The sequence below is a fragment of the Stenella coeruleoalba genome (assembly GCF_951394435.1).
Source record: "Stenella coeruleoalba genome assembly, chromosome: 8".
NCBI lineage: Eukaryota > Metazoa > Chordata > Mammalia > Artiodactyla > Delphinidae > Stenella > Stenella coeruleoalba.
Window position 1 is genome coordinate 5,344,969 of NC_137154.1, and position 21,263 is coordinate 5,366,231.

General features: G+C 56.7%; 2 protein-coding genes across 4 annotated transcripts; one reads left to right on the forward strand and one right to left on the reverse strand.

Annotated features, from left to right (window-relative positions):
- Nucleotides 1-8,318: 8,318 nt before the first annotated feature.
- On the reverse strand, nucleotides 8,319-11,058 carry LOC307190880 (glutathione S-transferase P-like). Its single transcript, XM_079930373.1, has 5 exons — nucleotides 10,970-11,058; nucleotides 10,433-10,539; nucleotides 10,243-10,330; nucleotides 8,938-9,227; nucleotides 8,319-8,774 (listed from the first exon to the last, which is right to left on the reverse strand). Exons 2-5 carry the CDS (start codon nucleotides 10,517-10,519, stop codon nucleotides 8,586-8,588), a joined length of 654 nt encoding a protein of 217 aa, XP_079786499.1. The 5' UTR covers nucleotides 10,520-10,539; nucleotides 10,970-11,058; the 3' UTR covers nucleotides 8,319-8,585.
- Nucleotides 11,059-15,198: 4,140 nt separating this feature from the next.
- On the forward strand, nucleotides 15,199-20,275 carry CABP2 (calcium binding protein 2; the record flags this gene model as incomplete). 3 transcript variants are annotated; one of them, XM_079929329.1, is made up of 7 exons in its annotated part: nucleotides 16,057-16,244; nucleotides 16,805-16,978; nucleotides 17,555-17,585; nucleotides 18,440-18,574; nucleotides 19,278-19,387; nucleotides 19,499-19,646; nucleotides 20,250-20,275. In XM_079929329.1, the coding sequence occupies 7 exons, from the start codon at nucleotides 16,188-16,190 to the stop codon at nucleotides 20,273-20,275; spliced, it is 681 nt and encodes a 226-aa protein (XP_079785455.1). The 3 variants fall into 3 exon arrangements, with proteins under 3 accessions (XP_079785456.1, XP_079785455.1, XP_079785457.1); XM_079929330.1 differs by lacking the exons at nucleotides 16,057-16,244; nucleotides 16,805-16,978 and adding an exon at nucleotides 15,199-15,363; XM_079929331.1 differs by lacking the exon at nucleotides 16,805-16,978.
- Between the last annotated feature and the right edge of the window lie 988 nt (nucleotides 20,276-21,263).

A 21,263-nucleotide genomic window follows, 5' to 3' on the forward strand; every position in this document is an offset into this window, starting at 1 on the left:
TCCAGTTCCGGGCAGGCCTCTGAGAGAATAAGGGGTCATGTTGATGGAGGTCCCAGGCATCTCACTGAGGCCCAGGTGGTGACGATGAGGGAAACCTGGACCATCCAGCCCCAGGTGACTTGGCCCAGACCAGAAGAGATATCTGACCAAGCCACAGAACTGGCAGGAATAAGACATGAGAGTTGTTTCAAACCACTACGTGTTGGGGTGGTTTGTTACGGAGCAAACAACGAATATGGTTACATCCATTACTCTATATAAAATAGATAAACAACAGGACCCACTGTATAGCACAGGGAACTATATTCAATATCTTGTAATAACCTAAATGGAAAAGAATCTGAAAAAGAATATATATGTACGTATAACTGAATCCCTTTGCTGTACACCTGAAATTAACACATTGTAAATCTACTAAACTTCAACAAATAAATAAATAAATAAATATTTTTCAAAAGAATAACAACAACGGGCTTCCCTGGTGGCGCAGTGGTTGAGAGTCCGCCTGCCGATGCAGGGGACGCGGGTTCGTGCCCCGGTCCGGGAAGATCCCACATGCCGTGGAGCGGCTGGGCCCGTGAGCCATGGCCGCTGAGCCTGCGCGTCCGGAGCCTGTGCTCCGCAACGGGAGAGGCCACAACAGTGAGAGGCCCGCGTACCGCAAAAAATAAAAATAATAAAAAAAATAACAACAAATGTGGGAAAAGAAGACAATAATAATAATGCAGCCCCTTCTCTCCAAAGGCTCCACATCATAGAACAGGGAAGCAGATGTGTAAACGAGCATCCTAACACAAAATAAAATGTGCCCTTGAAAACCGGAGGCCCAGGCAGTGCTTTGGATGCATAGAGTGGAGCAGCAAGGGCCACCTTGAGAGCTGGTACAAACTGCTGGTTTACAAAGTGACACTGTCAATCCGTGCATCTCACACCTTGACCAGAGCGAATGCTGAGCGGCTGCATTGGTCACTTGAACACAGCTCAGGCCAGTGCCAGGCTGCTGGGATCAACCCTTGTAGGAAGACCAAGTGGTGTTCTAGGTCAGAGGGCATCGGGGCAGTCATGGAAGAGCTTCGCTATGTGAGAAAAGATGTTCAGGTGTAGGAATGCCGTGTGTGGGGAAGGACAGATGTTCCAGCAGATGGTTCTCCCCAAAGTGGGTGGGCTTCATCTGATCCATTGAGGGCCTCCCTAGTACAAAAAGTCAGGGGAAGGTTGAATTCACTTCCTGCCTGATCGCTTCAGGTGGACGTCGATCTCCTGCCCTCAGCATTCCTGGTTCTCACGCCTTCTGGGCTGGACTGGAATCTATAATATTGGGGTTGGGCAAAAAATCAGTATATGGGCTTCCCTGGTGGCGCAGTGGTTGAGAATCTGCCTGCTAATGCAGGGGACACGGGTTTGAGCCCTGGTCTGGGAGGATCCCACATGCCGCGGAGCAACTAGGCCCGTGAGCCACAACTACTGAGCCTGCGCGTCTGGAGCCTGTGCTCCGCAGCAAGAGAGGCCGCGATAGTGAGAGGCCCGCGCACCGCGATGAAGAGTGGCCCCCGCTTGCCGCAACTAGAGAAAGCCCTCACACAGAAACGAAGACCCAACACAGCCAAAATAAATAAATTAATTAATAAACTCCTACCCACAACATCTTCTTAAAAAAAAAAAATCAGCCTATTACGGAAAACCCCAAATGAAGTTTTTGGCCAACGCAATGCATCAGCCCTCAGCTCTCAAACCTTCAAACCACACCACTGGCTTTCCTGGGCCTCAGCCTGTAGACAACAGACTGTGGGACTTCTCAGCCTCCATAATCATGTAATAAATCTTGTCTATGTATAGCTCTCCTACTGGTTCTGTTTCTCCGGAGAACACTGACTAATACACTATTTAAACAGAAGAATCACCTATCGAGGGCTGTCTATGAGAAGATAGCTTTTCAACCTGTTGTGATTAGAACAATCCATTTGGTTTTCATTCTTAAATAACGTGTTGATCTTAAAAACTGAATAATAAAAAACTCGATTTAAAAATCTTTACTTGGAGAGAAAATCACAAAGGAGTAATATTTCTTTGTTTCGTTCTACACACAAGTGCAGAACGATGACTGGCTGAAAATGTCAAACTTCAGGTTTTGCTAGAGGTCAACTGACCATCAGGTTTTTTTTTCCTCTTGTTCAGTTGCTTAGTTGTACAAAATATATGGTGAAAGAAGACATGCCGCTTTCTCAAGATGTTGAGATAGCCCTGAAGCTAAGGGTGGCAATAATATCTGCAGAGCTGGGTTCTTACAAAAATTGTGTTCACCCATTTATTGAGCACTTATTATGGGCCAGGCACTGAGCTAAATGTCTTAGATGTATTTTCTTGTTGGGGTATCAGGATCTGGATGACACAGCAAGTAAGGGGCAGGTCGAGCTCATCAGCTGCTCTTCAACATGAATGAGCTGCGTGGAAAAACTAATCATTGGAATGTACATGGGGGTGTTTGGCCACGCTGGGTTTGCAAGCAGGAATTGGGATCATCAAAGGAAAGATTCCTGTTTGAAGGATGCGCCTTTGTCCCGAGCACTAATCAACACTTCTTCTGAGTGGCCTCAGAGAAGACACCAAACCTCAACCAAAGGAACCAGAAAACCTCTGGAAAGTAGCTCATTAAACCTCAGAGCACCTGCCTTGCTTTGTGAAGCTTAAAATCTGCTCCACGTTCATCCCACGCTGGGGCTGGAAGGTGCTGGCCTGGTACCAACTCTGTAGTAGTTATCTATTGCTGCCTAACAAATGACCTCAAAATTCAGCTACTTAAAACAGTAAGCATTTATTATCTTCATTTCTGAGTCCGAAATTTGGGAGTGGTTTGGCCGGGCAGCTGCTGCCCAGGGTCTCTGTTTTAAATATAGGTTTTATGATTATTTAGGTATAACGAGGCCGACAGATCAAGAGGCAACTACCATCGAAAAGAGAGTTTGTTTCTCACAGATCCCAGGAGAGCGAGGCATTGCCACACTGGGGTTGGGGGTTGGCGGCCTGAAGCCGCACCGGGGTCGATCAAGAGGCAGAGAAAGATGGGGAACTGTGGGCAGAAGCCTTTATTGTGGTTCCCATGGAAAGAAACGGGCAAGGCAGGGTAAGGAGTCCCTTCTAGACAGTTTGCTCACATGGATGGTGATTTAGTGCTGGCTTTGGCACGAAGCCTCAGTTCCTTATCACCAGGGCTGCTTGAGTGTCTTCACGATGGGTGTCTGGTGACCCAAGAGCGGGAGTCAGGAGCAAGCCACAGAACCTTCCACGACCTCGTCCTGCACATCCCGCAACCATCTCTTCCACACATGTGATTAGAAACAGGCCACTAAGTCCAGTCATACTCGAGGGGTAGGAGATTGGTTCCAAATCCCGAGGGGAAAATCGTCAAGGGGTTTGTGTACACATTTGGAAACTATCACAGTCTCTTTCAGCTGAAGTCACAGAAACTCAGCTCAACTTATGTCTGGGGTCACATAAACAAACCAGGGGAAGGAGAGAGTGGATCTGGCCTCTCGGGAACTGGAACTGTGGCCTAAAAAAACTCACTCTCTCTCTCACTCTCTCTCACTCTCTCTCTCACACTCACACACACACACACACACACACACACGCACACACGCTCCACTCTCTCAGCTGTAACCAACCCCACAGTCTGCTCCAAAGTCACATCCTCACAGACTCTTGTACAGAAAAGCAAGCTCTGGTCGCAGAGGGAGCTCCTGGCGCCTGGCCAGCGCTGTCCAGGCTGGGTCGGGAGGGACTCTGATGGGCCCAGCTCCCTGCGAGGGCTCACACCTTGGACCACGCACTGTGCCTGGGGCTGGGGCTTGGTGACTAGCTGGGCTCGGGTCACATGTGTCTGGAGGACAGGGCCTGGTACCGGCAGGGGATGATGGGGGCTGGCAGGGCTGGAGGAGGAGATGCACACGGACATTGCCAGGTCAGAGCTGAGCGGCCATCCCAGTTGTGTGTCTAACTCTGCCTTGGTCGAATTTATGAGCCAAAGTCCCAGTTGCCCTACTTTTGGAATAACAGGAAACAGCCACTGCTTCAAACTCTCAAAATGGTAACTTTCCATAGGTGTGGCCTAACCCGTAGGTCTATCTGAAGACTTAAACGTACTGAGCCTGAACCTTTGAGAAGCCACCACTTTCTCACTGTTGACACCCTTTTGAGCCAGAACCCAGTCATGGACGCAGCCGATGGGTGAGCCAAAAGCCTTCGTTTTATTTTCTCCCCTGGGTGCTTCTCTTAAGAACACGGCTTATGCAAATAGATTGAAGGGACAGCAAGCAAAGCTCGCGGGATCCTGGGCTACCTTCCTGACCTTGTGGAAAATCCCATCTGGAGATGCAAAGGCACCCCCGGTCCAAACAAAGTCTTCCAATGGGAAGATGTGGAGTTCGAGTTTTGTTGCCGAAAGCACTTCCTGGACAAACCCTCAGCAGTTCTTGGGGGTAAACGTCTCCATAGGGTCGGTGAGTGGAGCCTCCCAGGTGTTCACGCTCCCCCTGGTTTCATCTCCGCATGTTTGCAGAGCTGGTTTCCAGCCTCTCCGCCATGAAAGCAAACAGCAAAGCAGGCCAGTGGCTGGACGTGACCTGTACTCTTGCTTCTAAAATTCCCGTGGCTTTGACTTGACTGCAATCAGGATAGTTAACATTGTGCTGACATTAACATTTTAAATAACCACTTCGTTGATGACTAGATTCGTCCAGAGCACGTTTGAGAGCATTTTCTGGGGCTCTTAGGGAAAAATGTAGGCTTGGCAGGCAGTCTGCCTGGGTGCAAATTCCAGCTCTGACCTCAGTTTTCTCACCTGTACAATGGAAGTTTTAAGAGCCGCTAAGTGTCTGGCACATAGAAGGCGCTTGGTAAACAGTGTGGCACTCTGTGACTGCCCGGAATGTCAGAAGAGGAAACGGGCCCAGAGAGGTTGTACATCTGGGGAAGGGCAGCCAGGGGTTCCGACCTCCAGGGTAGGGAAGAGAGCCCGTCGGCAGCTCACCAAGTGGGCTGGAGAGGGGGAATGGAGCCCAAACCAGAGCCAGTTGGGACCTTGACAGAGCCAGGAGAAGGTGGTGGAGGCCAGAGGCAAGGCTAAGAAGGACTGAGCTAACATTCCCGCAGCCTCTGGCATGGCTGGGGAGCGAGGCCCACGGGCCAAGATCCGGACTCGAGGCCTCAAAGCAGCCCCGGTTCTACCCCTGAGGTCTGGGGTGACTCCCTGCACCCCTCATCCCCACCCTCCCCAGGCTGGTACCCCAGGGGAGACTCTTGAGTCCCAGAGCTGCCACTAAAGGGCAAACCCTTGCAGGAACTGATGCCAGCACCCTAGATCCCACCTCTTCTGACCCAGCAGCAGCCGGTTAAGGACGAGGAGCTCCCAGGAGGACCGGCGTTTTGAGTCTGTAACCGCCATGTCCCTCCTCCCAAGCTGGGGAGCAAATTCAGTCACCAGTCTTTAAATGTTCCAGCCTTTATACTGGAACCTGTCCCACTTCCACCCTGAGAGGGTGGAAGCCTAACCTTTCTCTTAGGGTTCCTGTCCCCCTATAATTAGGGTGGGGTCACCAGAGTTACCAGCTGCCTGCTGGTAACTGCAGCCACTCTGGTTCAAGCTGGGAGAGTTGTTACAAGCACAGGCTCTGAGGCCAGAGAGCCTGGGTTCGAAACCTGGCTTGGCCTCCTTAGCAGCTGCATGTCCTTGAGGAGGTTACTTCTACCTCTCCCTGCCTCGATTTCCTCATCTGTAAAATGGGGATATTAATAGCATCCACTAGGTGGATTCTTTTGTGAGGATTAAATGAGTAAATATATGTAAAATGCTTGGGGCATTGCTTGGAGGAAGCTCAGTCCCGGGGTCACTTGTCACTTCTCCAGCTGGAGGGGCTCCCAGTCTCTCCCCCACCTGGTGATCTCATCACCCCCATCCTTGCTGCCCCACCTTACACCAGACGCCCAAACTGGGGCCCTGCCAGTCCCCGGAGTCCCTCCTCTCAGCGGCAGGGGCCTCTTCTAGCCACCTTCTTGGGGTCACGGAGCCGCACAATCAAAAACACTCAGCCCAGTCACCCCAAAGAACGTGGAAGCAGTTGGTTGCAGGAAGGTTTTTTTCTTTCTTTTTTTTTTAAATTTATTTTTGGGCCGCACTGCACGGCATGTGGGACTTTAGTTCCCTGACCAAAGAGCGAACCCATGCCCCCTGCAGTGGAAGCGTGGAGTCCTAACCACTGGACCACCAAGGAAGCCCCAGGAAGTTTTCAAAAGAGTAACTTTCCTCCCACTGTCCCGAGACCTGCAGGACGCCTGCGTGTCCCCCAAGCCTGCTCTGTGGACTCGCTTGGCCACTGTCCCCTCTACCTGTGCCGTGAACCCCCGTGGCCCAATCTCTGCCTCCAGAGGGGCTCAGGTTCTACGCTGTCCTCTTGGAGACCAGTGGGCCTTCCTGGGGGTTTCCCACCCAAAGAAACCAAAACTGCCCACCAGCCCCCAAAATCTAATGCACAAAAGACCCTCTTCCCCAGGCTTCTGCTGGAGTGTCTCAGGCAGAGGCTCCTTTAAGGGGCAGCCAGGCACCCAGACCAGGAGCATCAGGCCCAGGACATCCCCACAGCCCACCCACTCACTTGCCCATGAACCCGGGAAGTCATTCCGCTCTCCAGGCCTCTGTTTCCCTGTCTGTAAGGTGAGTGTGTAGACTTAGGTGATGCCTGAGGCTCCCTGAGCGCTGACAGGCTCAGATTTCTAAGAGTCCTCCTTTCTGCTCAAAAGCCTGCGGTGACCCCTGTGCCCCGGGGTCAACTCCAAGTCCTTGGCCTGGCAGGCAAGGCCTCCACAGTGGCCACCAGTGCCGCTGCCCACCCGCCGGAGCCTCTGGCACCTGCCTGGGCCCAAGTCACTCTTGCTCCTGAAAATGGCCGCCTGCCCACTCCTTCGGCCCCAGCCCCCTCCCTTCCTCCCTTTCCGAGGACCACCTAGGAGTTCCTCAGCCCTGGGTTTGAATTCCAGCTCTCCCGTTGATAAGCTGTGTGGCCTTGGACAAGCTGCCTTCCCTCTCTGAGTCTGGGTTTCCTCCCTTGAGGGGGTTAAGTGCGAGAAGTCCCCAGTATGGGGCCAGAATGGAGCGGGGCCACCAGGTCTGTGAACTGGGACAGGCCTGTGATAGGAGACCCTTATGAAACAGGCTCAGTTGATGGGGGTGAGGGGGGCACTACTGAGGCCCTGCGGCCTCCCCCATGGAGGTAGAGTGTCCCAGACACAAAGAGGCAGCTCTTGCTGGTGTTTGCACACCCATTTCCTGACGGGTAAAGGTGAGTCAGCACCTCACCTGGGGGCGGGGGAGACAGAAATTAACCTGATCGGCTCTCTGACCTCAAAGGAGGAGGGTTGGAGCCAAGACCACTGGGCAGGCCAGACTCCACAGAGTGGAGCTACAGGAGAAGGGGAAGTGCCCAGGGCACCTGGCCACAGCAGAGGTGCAACGAGCTGAGGGCTGAAGGGCCGTGGCCATGGGGGTGGCGGGAGAGTGGGGGGCTGGAGGAGACCACAGGGACAAAGGCTGGCAGGCGCGGGAGGGCTGGGCTGTCCGGAGAGCTGAGAGCAGCTCTAAGGGTGAACCGGGCAAGGGGATGGGGAATGTTCTGGAGACTGAAGAGTTCATTTCTAGGAGGGCCTGGCGGGCTCCTCAGGCTGCGGACTTTGCAGCAAGAAGCCATGAGAGCTCTGCACTGGGAGTGCCAGGCATTCTGGAATTATCTGACTCCACGTTGTCCAAAGAGTCAGCGGGAGGGGCCGGACAGGCTGAGGGTGCCACAGGAGGCAGGAGGCAGTCACAGTCTTTCGGGAGGGGAGAGATGGGCTGGGATCGGGCAGGTGGCAGGGTGCTCCCGCCAAGGGCTGACAGAGGCTCTGGGAGCTGGAGGAGACCCTTGACCGCGCCCCCCACCCCCACTCCCGGCTTCCCAAGCAGCATGGTGCGCCCAGAGCTCCCAGGTCTGCCTTCAGCCCTACACCTGGGCCCTGCCTGCAGGTGACTGTGGGGGACACAAGAGAATGGACAAGATCAACACTCACTCGGGTGAAACACCCGAGCGTGCATGTCACTCCCAAGCGGCACGTGTGCACAGCACCTGAGTGTGCAGAGACCAAGCGCCCTGCCTGTGGCGGACGACCAGAACTCATCCCACAGACGTCAGGGACTGTCTGTTCCCTACACGGCGGCCCTCCTCCCAGATGGAGATGGTTCCCAGGTTGCCATAGCCATGAGTACCCCTGGGGGGGGGGGGTCAACCCCCTCCTGCAAGAAGTTGTCCAGGGTAGATCTTTGAGGTTTGGGATCTCATCTTCCTCTCTGGACTTGGAACTCCTCTTTGTCTCCCGGCAGCTCTGGGGACCTGCGGCTTTTCCAGGACCCAGCCCAGCCCTCACCTTCCGAGACGCAGCCTGGGAAGGGGCAGAGGGCCCCCTGTGGCCACCCGGTCCCTCAGTGAGCACAGCACAGCTTTCCTCTCACCGTGTTTATTGGTCCCAAGGGCAGCCCGTCTGCCAGGGGAGGCCAAGCGGGTTCATATCTTGCGGCTTCCAAAGACGGGGCGGTTCACGTGCTCCGGGGAGGCCAGGAAGGCCTGCAGCTTGGGCCGGGCGCTGAGGCGGGCCACGTAGGCTGAGAGCAGGGGGAAGGAGTCCAGGCAGCCGGGGACCAGGACCTGGTGACTCAGCAGCAGGTCCAGCAGGTTGTAGTCTGCGAAGGAGATCTGCAGGACAGGGGGCGGGAGGGGGTTTGAATGGGGTCAAGAGAGAGGGGGGCTACTGGGGGTCAGAACTCTGACTACTCCAGTGAACCAGTCAGGTCCCTGCTCTGGTCTCAGTTTGCCCTTCTGAGAAATGGACCTACAACGGGCTGGACCCAGCACTCACCTGGTCGCCCACGATGAAGGCCTGGCCCCCTCGGTTCTGGGACAGCAGGCTCTCAAAAGGCTTCAGGTGCCCCGGCAGCTCCAGAACATACTGGGCCTTGTCCTCCTCCTGTGAAAGGGAGCGCTGCCCGTGGCGGCCCGGGCGGCCCCCCAGCGCCGGCCCTGAGTGCAAGCCCGGCCTGCTCACGTGGCCGCGATGAATGATGCGGCTGCAGTGCCTGCGGAGGTCCTCCACACCGTCATTCACCATGTCCACCAGCGCCGCCTCTCGCTGGTCTTTGCCGTAGAGCCCTGGGTCAGCGGCCAGGCAGAGGGTCAGGTTCTGTCCAGGCTGGGGCCCCGCTGCTCCCCTCTCCCCCAGAAGCCTGCAGGCCTCAGGGCTGGGAAACCAGGTCCCCTGCATTGGAGGGTCATCTTTGCCCAACTCTGCTGCTCCCATCTCCACGAGCCCAAGGAACACACCCAGCAGAAGCCCACGCTTGTCTTTGAGACCACACCCTGGGTCCCTGGGAGTCAGAAATTCCCTGCCCACATCGCCCCAAGCCCTTCCTCCAGGTTGTCCCCCTGCAAGTGTGGGCCAAGCCTCTGATCATGCTTCCCTAGGCCAGAGGAGTGGCCGCTTGCGGGGCCTGGACAGCACTTGGCTCTGCAGACTGGTGTGTCCCTTGGAGTGCAGGAGAGCGTGAGGCGAGAGACGGGGAAGCAGGCCGCGGCTGGAGGCCTCTGTCCTCTCACCCTGGGGCTGCAGAAGTTAGGGTGGGCCTGGGCCTGGCTCATCCCACTGGTCTTCTGTCCTCCTGGGACACCCCCCTCCCCACCAAGATAGCCAATGAAGAGGCAGCCACCTCCCTAAGTCACATTCCCGCCACCCTTGAAACAGGCCACAGGCCTGCTCACTGTGTGCATGGGTTTTCCAGATTCAGGTGAGGCCAGAGCAGGAAGAAACGGGCAGGAGGTCTACTCTGAAGCTCCTGGGCACACCCACAGTGGCTCTAGCCTATAGCAGCACACACGGGGCGGCTGGTGGCTGCCTCTGAGCTGTCATCCGGGAAACAGGCACAGTGAACCCATGTGGTGCTGACTGGCTAGAGGGTAGCCAGACCTGTATGGTCCCTGCCCGGGGGGACCGGCAGCCCCAGCCCTATAACCCAGAGCCCTCCTAACCCAGGCCCTGCCCCTTCCTCTTGGGCCATGTGGCCTGCCCTCCAGCCACAGGACCGGTGGCAGCAACTCGGGCCCCAGGACATCTTGGCGGGACCCTTCAGGTGCTTTTCTGGACTGGGCTGCCTTCGACCTCAGGACTCACCAAAGGAGCGGCCCAGGTGTCGCAGGATGGCATTGGACTGGTACAGAATGAGGTCTCCATCCTGGAACTTGGGGAGCTGCCCGTACAGCTGGGAGGGAGAAGGGCTCGGTGAGGGACGCTGAGCTCAGCTGCCCCGCACCCTTGTGCTGCCCCGTAAAGGCCCAAATGCTGCCTCAGCACAGTCACTCACACAGGAGGCCTTGAGTGGGCCCTGCAACCAGGACTCCTTGGTCACCACCTCCTCCTTCCAGCTCTGGCCCTGGTCGGCCAGCAGCATGCGCAGGGCCTCGCAGCGCCCTGGGGGAGGGGAGGACGGGGTGTGGGGATGGGCAGAGACCCCAGCCTCGCAGCGCCCTGGGGAAGTCAGGAGTATGGGAACTGGACTCAGGGACAGGACAAACTCTAGGCTCCGAGCCTGCTGCGGAGCAGATGGACCGTGGAGAAAGGGTGGAGCCCCCGGGGTGTCTTGCTGGGGGCGGGGGGAGGACAGGGAGGCTGACCCAGCCCACAGCGCCCCAGGAAGGGACCAGAGACGATGGATAGAGCGCCCCGCCCTTGGCCCCAGAGAGGATGAGGCCCGAGCCCGAGATCCCGGCCCCGCCCCCCGGGGGGGTCCCGCCTCCGTCTCAGCGTCCGCCTCCGCCTCCGCCGCGGGCTGTCCAGACTGGAGGTCCTGCTGGGGCCCCTGTCTGTGCCCTTCGCCCTCCTAAAGGAGCAGCGACCGCACCTCGGGTCGGGAAGTAGACGATGGTGTAGGGCGGCACTAGGAGAGACAGACAGACAGGACGATGAAGGAGGACCCCCGCAGGCAGGCAGTCTGGGGGTCGGACTGCTAGGAGAGGGGGTGTCTCAGCCGGCCCCTCCCCCCACCCGGTCCAGCCCGTACTCACTGACGGCGCGGAGTGCAAGTGCGGCAGGAAGTGGGGAGGACCCGCAGGCCTCGTATTTAAGGTCCTGCTCCACCCCGAGCCCCACCCCAGGAATCCGCCAAGTCACCACCGAGCGGATCTCGATCTTGGCGAGGTGTGGGTGTGGTGAAGCAGGGCTGGAGGGGCGCACCAGCCCTCTGCAGGGGTGCACCCTGCCTGACGCGTAGTGGCTTTACGAGAGGCACCCACACTTAGCAGCACAGTCGCTACACCTGCTCACCGCCCCCGAACACACAGCATCCTCAGGGCCCCCAGAGGGCCAGGACTGAGCACCCCAGCACCAGCGCACAGTAGGTGCTTCATAAATGGTTTTTGCTTGAATGGTGTTTATTTCAATAAACACCCATTTCCGCATCCTCTCTCCTTGATAATAATAGCAAACCCTTAGGGACTGAGGGCTGCCTCGAGAACTTTACACATATTACAACCCTAAGACTTGGTCCTGTTCAGATCCCATCTTACAGAGGAGGGAACTGAAGCACAGATCGACTTTCCCAAGGTCACACAGCTAGGAAACAGGTCTGGTTGGCTTCAGGGGCCTCACTTTTAACCCTCATTCTTTCTTCTGCAAGGCCTTGTAGTCTCCAAACCGTTTTTTGACTGAGTCGAAGTGCTCCGTACTCTTCAAATACAGCCTGAGCCTGGGGATACGGCAGCTGGAAAGAGACAGACGAATGAGCAGGACCTCCTGGACCTGGGACGGCTGCGTCCTTCCAGGCAGAGCCCGTTCCTGTCTCCCTGCGGTCCCCTCTGCACCCACAGCCCTCTTCTGGCTGCCCCTTCCTGGTACCAGAGGGGCGGGGGGGGGGGGGCAGGGTGCGGTCCTCCTTGGGAACTGGGACCTGACTGAGCCTGGCCCGTCTCAGCCTGGCTTTCCTGTCAGAGCCACGAGGAAAGAGGAAGGTGTCCAGGCATAGAAGTATCCACCGCAATCATGGGAAAACACCAAACGCAGTTCATCAGGAACACTTCTTAGCCTCATTGGAGCCCACAGCTGCCTGGGGCTGGGAGGGCATGGGGGAGGTGGCCCAGGAGCCAGGATCTATCCCTGACTCACAGCTGGAGTAACATCTACCCAGCACTTAGCAGCTTACAAAGAGCTTTTGTATAAATGGTTTCACGTCATCTCCATCACACCCTGGGAGGGAGGGAGGGAGGGAGGGATTCCTGTTCCCATTATGCAGAAGAGGACACCAAGGTTCAGAAAGTTTCCACCACCTGCTCTGGCCTGGAGCACGCATGCGCTCCTTTTGTGCACCAGCATCCCAGACCTGGGAGCGTGGGAGACACCCTGCCATCCAGCGGGCCGGCCTCCTGCCAGCTCACACACCCTCCAGCTATGATACTCCTCGGGTCCCCTGGAGAAGCTGTCCGCCAGGCTGGCTTGACGCTGTGCTGTGGTGTTTCAGTGACTGCTTTTACCCACAGCCCTCTGGCTCCACCGGCCCAGCCTGTGGTCTAGCTCTGTGGCCACCCTATGGCCTCCTGCTCTGGGGCCCAGAAGCACAGCTTGAGAAGCCAAATGGAGCAGACACCTCGCTGTGTCCATCCCCCACCTCCAGTCCACATATATATCAGCACCTGTCTTTGGTGGGTTTTAAAATATCTATAAGTGCTTTATTGCTACATAAAATTCACCCTTATAAAGGGTACATTCTGTGGGTTTTAGTATATTCAGTGTTGTGCAGTCATCACCACTAATTTCAGAACGTTTTCATCACCCCGAAAAGAAACCCGGTGCCCATTAGCCATCACTCCTCAACCCCACTCCCCCATCCCTTGACAACCACTAACCTGTTTTGTCCCTGTGGATTTGCCCCTTCTGGATTTTTCATGTAAATGGAATCGTACACTCTGTGGCCTTTCGCGTCTGGCTGCTTTCACTTAGCAGAGTGTCTGCAAGCTTCATCTGTGTTATAGCACGTGTCAGTACCTCATTCGTTTTTATGGCCAAATAATATTCCATTGGTTGGATAGACACATTTTTCATACCCATTTATACACTGATGAACATTTGGATTGTTTCGTTGTTTGACTATGAGTAACACTGCTGTATACATTTGCGTACAAATTTTTGTGTGCACTGACGTTTTCAATTCCCTTGGGTATGTACCGAGGACTGAAGTTGCTGAGTCATACCGTAACGCATTCTGAGGAGCTGCCAGACTCTTTCCCAAAGTGGCGGCACCATTTTATAAACCCAACAGCAGCATGTGAAGGTTCCAGCTTCCACATCCTCACCTGTTGTGATTGTCTGTCTGTTTTCACTCTAGCTGTCCTGGTGAGTGTGAAGTGGTGTCTCAATGTGGATCTGTGTATGGTGTTTACCAGGTGCCAAACCTGGGTTTGGCTTGTAGGGAACGGAGTAGAGAAGGAGACGTCGTTTGCCATCAGAGCAATCACAGCTCAGCTCAGAGTAGGAGGAGATAAATAGACACATCTTTTTTTTTTAGAAATTCTTATTGGGTTTTGTTTTTATTTTTATTTATTTATTTTTTTGGCTGTGCTGTGCAGCGTGTGGGATCTTAGTTTCCCGACCAGGGATCGAACCCGAGCCCCCTGCATTGGAAGCGCAGAGTCTTAACCACTGGACCGCCAGGGAAGCCCCCACTTCCTGGGTGGATAGGTGAATAAAGAAAAAGTCTTTATTCACACATTAATTAGTGTGTCTCAGCAATGAGTGGGCTGGACATCATGGGAGACACTGAAATAGATAAGATATGGTCTCCAGCCTAATGGACTCTTTGAATGAAGACTGTAAAGACCTACACCAGCAGTCCATCCACCCAGCCATCTACCCACCTCCACCTATCTATCTGTCCATCCATACACCCATCTACCCAATCGTTCAGCCATCCAACAACCAAACATTAGACCAGCAGTCCATCAAAACAGCCACCTCTCGGGACTTCCCTGGTGGCGCAATGGTTAAGAATCCGCCTGCCAGTGCAGGGTACACAGGTTTGAGCCCTGGTCTGGGAAGATCCCCTTCAGGGCAGACGGGGTCTGTCATGTGGCCCCAGCAGCCGGCCCGGGGCTGGATCCCGGCAGACCTCGGATGTTTGCAAAAGAAATACGTGAATGGATGGCCGTGAGTGGCCGAAAGAGGCCAGAGCCACCAGCTCAGATGGCAGGTGCCTGGTGGGATCTGGTTCCCTTGGACAAAGGTTGATGCGGGGGGCAGGTGAATAAATCATGAGGGGCCTGGAGCGGGGCCGGGGCAGGACGACTGACCTCATTCGGAGAGGTGAGGGGCAGGCAGCTGCGCGGTAAGTGGGCCGGGGCATAACAAGGGGGCACAAGAGGCCACGGCGGGCTGCCTGGCCTACGAGGTTGGCAGAAGCTAAGTGGGAGGTGCAGAGGTACCCCGGGGCTCTGGGTGGGGAGAAGGGGGGAGGTCTGGGGCAGGACTTGGGGGGGATGGTCTTTCCAGAATCCAGGAGCCTTCTTGGGAAGGGAGATGGTGGGGAGAATAGGAAGGGCAAGGATGGACAGACAGAAAGACAGACCAATGTGAGAAATAGTCTCACACAACAGAGGGAGGGAAGTGACAAAGAAATGGGGCATGAGTGGGCAGAGAGACCCACAGAGACACAGCTGGACAGATTGTCAACAGAGGGCAGGGGGTGGAGAGGGGAGGGCAGGTGAGACGGACAAAGAGAGACACCCATGGAGCAGAGAGGACAGAGGGGGGCAGAGAACAACACAGAATCAGAGGTGGAAGAGGATGTGGGGAGACGCAGAGCCCAGGAACCAGAGAGGCCGGTGTGATGCGGAGGGGCCCCGGGGCGCAGCCTGTGGCCAGCATGAGGGCGGCGGCTCAGGGGAAGGCTAGGATTTCAGGGAGGGGCTGTGTGAGGGGCCTGGGGAGCTAGGAAAGACAGGAGCCTTGGAGGACCTGGGGGCCATCAGCCCGCGGAGCGAGGAACAGGGAGAAGAGTAGCAGGGACCCTGTGGGGACCACACCCACAGCTGCCCACTAAGCTGTCCTTCCGCAGCCAGCAGGAGGTGCCAAGCCCTTGTCTCCATGGCCCTTCCCCAGGGCCCGGCAGATGGCAGCCTCCCCACGGGGGACCCCAGCCCCTCCGAGGGCACTCCAGGGCCTAGCCAGGCCCCTGCCAACCCAGCAGCCACCAGACGGCGGGTGCTCCTCCAGGAGCTGGAGACCCAGGTGCAGGCCGCCTACGGGCAGGTAAAGGGGGCCGGGGTGCGGAGCCATCCTCAGCTGGGGGGTCGTGAGGGAACAGTGGGGATGCCACACCCCAACCGTGGCCCACTGGGCCAACCCAGGGCTGAGCCCAGGGAGGGGACCTCGGACGTGCACAGTGACAGAGGGGGCAGCAGTCACTCAGCTGCCCAGGAGGGAGGCTGGCATCCCTCCCCACCTCTGCCCTCACTGAGGCCTGCTTCCAGCCCACAGAGCCCAAAGTCAGCTGCCCTCGGCTCCTTGCCCAAGTACAAGGGGCAGGGGGCAGGTCCAGGCAGGTGTGCCGAGCAGGCTGGCTGGGTGGATGCTCTGGGGTGAGAGCAAGGGTCCGACAGGGAGGGCCAGGGCCTTCCTGGGTCTGCTGTTCTGGGGAGAGATGACCCAGCCTGCTCTAGCACAGAAGCCACCTGGTTTCCTCCTCCCAGGTCCGGGCCCTGCTTCTGAAGACATTAAATCTCTCCTGACTAGAAGAGATTAGGGGTAGTGGTGGGGGGAGAGGGTCCTGGAGAGGGAGTGTCTGGAAGACCCTCAGGAGTGAGCATGGGGAGGTTGTGCCTTCCAGGGGGGCCTTATGCCCCGAGTGGCCCCCCTCACCAGCAGAGATGCTCAGAGATAATCCCAGATTAGGACCCAAGCCCCTGTGCCCAAGGCTCCCCGCCTGCCCACCCATGCCCAATCTCCCCACAAAACCCTAGGAAAATCCCCTGCAGTGCTCCCAGACTCTCACTGGGAGTGGCTGGGGGCTGGGGGGAGCCCACAGCATCCTCTGAGGCCCAGCCCTGGGCCACCTCCGGGACTCCAGGCCTGGCATGGTTCAAGGACCCATGGGAAACTCTGCCAAGCGGCCCCAACACCGGGGGCCTAAGGTAGGAGTGTCAAGGGGGAAAGCCAAGGCCAGGAGGCTGGCTGGACCCTGAAAGGTTCTGGTGGGGGGTGGTGGTGCAGAGCCCTGTGAGAGGCTGAGCTGGGGTTACAGTGCAGCTGGGGGATGGAGGGGTGGGTTCCCACCACCCTAGACAGAGATTTTCCCTGGCAGCCCCCAGACTCTGGCCCATCCTGGTCTTGGCTCCTGTAGGCCACTGGGCTTCCCCTGCCAAAGCTCGTCAGGGCCCCCAGCTGCCCACTCGACTGCCCCATCCCTGCTGCCACCCTTGCCCTCTGCTAGTCAGTCCTGGCCTGGGAGACTCAGCACATGAGCTCAGGGTCTCACTCTGCCATTGGCTTTCTGAGTGACCGTGGCCAAGTCTCTTGCCTTTTCTGGGCCTCGGTTTGCCCAACTGAACAGTGAGGGGGTGGACCCTTCCAGCATAGAGTGTTGCTGATGGTGAGGGTCCACTGTTCTGTGCTGGGTTCTAACGACGGGAGAGGCTGGTGAGGGAGGGGGGAGAGGGGTCACTGTCCCAGCTCATGGCCGGCTCTGCTGCAGGACTGCTGGCAGTGGCCTGGCTCCCCACCAAGGGGGTCCCGCCATGGCCTGGGCCCCAGCCCCAAGGAGCAGAGGAGCCCTGGGCCGGGTGTTCAGGGCTGCTACTCCGTACTCAGTAGCCTGCTGGGGCCTGCCTGCGTCTTCCTGCAGCCCAGCATCGCCGCCACCCAGCTCGTATGTACGGTCACCACCTGCCTGCCGCCCGTGCCTACCTTCTCCTTGAGTGGAGGGAGAGGATTGAGTGGGGATCTCAGAGCAAAGCACACAGACCCAGGGGTGTAAGGGGCAGAGAGGAGTGGAGAAACAGACATGGGATCAAACACGGGGGAGACCCAGGGAAACACGCCAGGAAAGAAAGAAGAGGGGGCCGAGAGCAATCCAGAGAAATGGCAGAGACAGCCACCAAGAGGATGGTCAGGGAGGGGACAGGGCTTCCAGGAGAGGGACAGAGAGAACAAGAGGGACATATGCTGACACTGAGGCCCCCATGGCCAAGCCCAAGGTTCTGCCCAACCCCAGATCCATCTCTGGCTAATGGAGCTCCGGCCCTAGAGGAGGGTGGGCACGGGGAACAGGGAAGAGGGGCCAGGTGCCCAGGTCCATCAACAGGAATGGTGGGAGGAATGGGTCGGAGCAGTGTCGCTGCTGGTCCTGTGCCTGCATGTTGTAGGGGGCCCCAAAGGACAAGAAGGAAGGGATGCAGGTGCCTGGGGGGTCCAGGGAATTCTTAACCCCTCTGTGTCCCCTCAGGATCGGGAGCTGCGGCCAGAGGAGATTGAAGGTAAAGGGTTGGGGAAAGAACTAGAATTTCTGGAGTGCGGGGCATTGGGTGGGGGCCTGAGCAGGCTCCAGGAGGACCAGGAAGGCCGCAGGGGATCCGTGCGAGAATATGGGGACAAGACTGAGCAGGGAGGGGTTGAGAGAACCCCCAGCTGTCAGTTCCCTGGTCCCACTTGCCAGGTGGGTCACGGTCCCCTTTTTTTATTTGTTCATTCAGCGAACACTTCCTGGGTGCCCACTGTGTGCCTGGCCCAGTGCTGAGCACTGGGAAACGTGACAAACTGGACAGATATGGCCTGTGTCCTCTGGAGTCAGACGTCAATAAGTCAACTACAAGTACAAATGGTGCTAAGTGCTCTCAAGGAAGTGAACAAATGGGCCAGAGGGGACTGAACTGAGAGGGAAGACCTCCTTGATTAGGTGACTTAAGGACCAAAGAGGAGGGGAGAGTGTCCAGAATGTGAGCTCCATGAGGTCAAGGATTTGTTTCTCCCTCTCCCTTCCTTCCTTCCTCCCTCCCTCCCTCCCTCCCTCCCTCCCTCCCTCCCTCTCTTTCTTTCTTTCTTTCTTTCTTTCTTTCTTTCTTTCTTTCTTTCTTTCTTTCTTTCTTTCTTTCCTTTTTTTTCTTTCTTCATTGCCATATTCCCAGTACCTAGAGCAGAGCTTGGCACATAGCAGATGTTCCTTAAATATTTGCAGAATGAATTAAAGGAATAGCATGTACAAAGGCCCTGAGGCAGCAAAGAGAAATGGGTGTTTAGAAAGAGGAAATGATTGGACCAAGGGGAGAAGGTCCAATCCAGGATGGGGTCCAGGGTGACGTGGGGGAAGGACTGACTCTGCCCTGCCTGGCAGAGCTGCAGGCCGCCTTCCAGGAGTTTGACCGAGACCGGGACGGCTATATCGGCTACGGAGAGCTGGGAGCCTGCATGCGGACAATGGGCTACATGCCCACGGAGATGGAGCTCATCGAGATTTCACAGCAAATCAGTATGTGCCTGAGACCTGCCCCACCCCCAGTTCTCCAGAGGCCACGCCCATGGCCAGGGCAGCTGGGCAGCCCAGGGAACAGAGGTGTCTACACAGGTTGGCCCCCAGAGCTCGGGACCTTGGTCATTCTCAAGGCAAGCTCTCTGCCTCCAGAGAATCTCACCATCCCCTAGGATGTGGGTGAGTCAAGGACCATCATGCCCACTTTTTAGATGAGGGCAGAACTCTTATTATCCCCATAAGGAGAAGAAAGTCGGTTCTTAGGGAAGCGTGGGTGCTCAGCAAAGGAAGTGATTGGAGCCAAGATCTGAATGCGGGCAGCCTACCCAGAACCCAGCTCTTTCTCTATGCTTCATTCCCAAAAGAGGGAAAACAGGATTAAATAAGAATAGGAAGCCAAGGAAAATCAGTGTGTAGAAATTCTCCACACTGAGTCTCTGAAAGGTTAAGTGACTTGCTTAAGGTCACAAAGTCAGATCATTGGAGCCAGGACTTGAACCCAACTGAACTCTTCAGAAAAATTAAGAAAAGCCCTCAGGAGACACAGATAACCCAGCCTGTGAGACCCAGAGGGAGGGAAAGGCCCATTTAGTGGGGCAGGGGAGAGGGACACAGGCCAGAAGGGAAGGACAAAAGGCAGAGGGCGCCAGGGCTGGGCAGGGGTCTCTGATGGTCCCAGGTCTCTGATGGGCGTGGCCCCCAGGTGGCGGGAAGGTGGACTTTGACGACTTTCTGGAGCTGATGGGCCCCAAGCTGCTGGCGGAGACTGCGGACATGATTGGCGTCAGGGAGCTGCGGGACGCCTTCCGGGAGGTGGGGTCACCGGGGCTGGAGGGGGCGGGGCTGCTTGTCTGTTGTGAGTGAGGGGCTGCCCGAATGAACGGTTGGGTCTGTGACCTGATGCCGCAACCAACGCCGCCACAGTTCGACACCAACAGGGACGGCTGCATCAGCTTGGGTGAACTCCGGGCGGCCCTGAAGGCCCTGCTGGGAGAGCGGCTCAGCCAGCGGGAGGTGGACGAGATCTTCCATGACATTGACCTCAACGGGGACGGCCTGGTCGACTTTGAAGGTACCGTCCACCGCTCACCAAGCTCAGGACCGCTCGCCCTGGGAGGGTTTTAACGGAGGAAGAGCCTTAATCCGTGTGTGCCAGGCGCTGTGCTAAGCACGCCTGTGTCCTCTCCTAGGTAATCATCACGAAAACCCGGGAGGAAGGAACTCTTATCCCCATAAGCAGGAGAAGAAAGTCGGTTCTTAGGGAAGCGTGAGTGCTTAGCAAAAGAAGTGGATGGAGTCAAGATCTGAATGCGGGCAGCCTACCCAGAACCCAGCTCTTTCTCTATGCTTCATTCCCAAAAGAGGGAAAAAAGGATTAAATAAGAATAGGAAGCCAAGGAAAATCAGTGTGTAGAAATTCTCCAAGGTAGGCCCCAGAGTGTTCCTGGCTTCCTAGCAGCCAAAGCAAAGAGGAAAATAGGTTCAGTTACAAGATTTGGTTTTTTTTCCCTGTAAGATGAAGCCCCTCTTCCTGGCCTATTCCCTACCAGATTCAGGGGACTCCCTTGCATGCCCTGTCTTGACCACACTCCCTCCCACCTCAAGGCCAGTATATTAGCCTCACTCCTGGGGAGTCCAGAGAGCAGACCAGAAAACGTTGGCTTTGTCCTGGCAGAGTTTGTGCGAATGATGTCTCGCTGAGCCTATACAGAAGCTGGAGGCAGCAGACAGGACTTGGCACCAGAGCCACTGCCTGCCAGTGTGTTCCCGGAGCCCCTCGCCTCCAGCTGGGACCCTCATCCTCTCCTCCCTGCCCCGGCCTGTGTGCAATGCCCTTGCCTGCCCTCCCCTCCACCCCCACTCGTCCACCAAGCCCCCTCGCCCGTCTCTATTTCTCTGACAATAAAGCATCTTTGAGCAGCTTTCACCACTCACTTGTTCACCCTGCAGGTATTTGGCCCCCAAAAGTGAAGTCCCCTCGACTGTGAACTTTGGGTGGGTAGGGGCCCTCCCCGGATCCTGCACCCAGCCCGGAGCAAGTGTTGGGAAACGTCCCCGGATGAGTAAACCCAAGCTGCTTCTCCCAGAGCTGGATGCGCGGTGCCCCCTCATCCTGTGAAGGGCTCCTACCGGACCCAGGATGACATGAGAGGAGCACGTGCCTGAGGGCTTTTCCCAAGCTCCATCCCATTTCCTCTTAGAAGGGTGCTGCGCGGTGCTCCCTCCAAAAAAAGAACTTGCTGGTCGGCTGGGAGGAGTGAGTGAGCTGACAGGCCTCTTCAGGACATACCTCAGCTTGGGGGCTGATACCTCACTCTTCCCGGGAGCCCCCAGCCACGGACCGAGCACATAGGTGGTCTCCGCTCCGAGCTCCCCTCCAGGTTAGCCGAGGTGTGGTCAGGTCAGCCTCGAATCGGAAGCTGTCTGCCCAATCCTGCTTCACCGTGCGTCCTCGTTTTTGCGTCCCTAACTTCAGCTTAGTGTCTGCCTCCCGGGGAGACCACATGACACATCTCCTCACTCCAGCCCTGCCATGGTCTTTGTAACCCCATGTGCCATATTGAGGAACCCCAGAGGCCGGGTGTCAGTGACTTGCTAGAGGTCACGCAGCTCCACTGCCATCTCTCCCCTCCAGGCCATGCAGCGCGCGCTGCCAGAGTTTTCTTCCTGAAATGCCATTTGCGTGTTG

Excerpts from the sequence above, each read along its gene's own strand:
- LOC307190880 (XM_079930373.1), bottom strand. The coding sequence starts at position 10,519 with ATGCTGCTGGCCGACCAGGGCCAGAGCTGGAAGGAGGAGGTGGTGACC. Across the intron at positions 9,228-10,242 it reads ACACCTGGGCCGCTCCTTTG|GGCTCTACGGCAAAGACCAG; the intron begins GTGAGTCCTGAG and ends CCGCTGACCCAG. Across the intron at positions 8,775-8,937 it reads CCTTCATCGTGGGCGACCAG|ATCTCCTTCGCAGACTACAA; the intron begins GTGAGTGCTGGG and ends CCTGTCCTGCAG.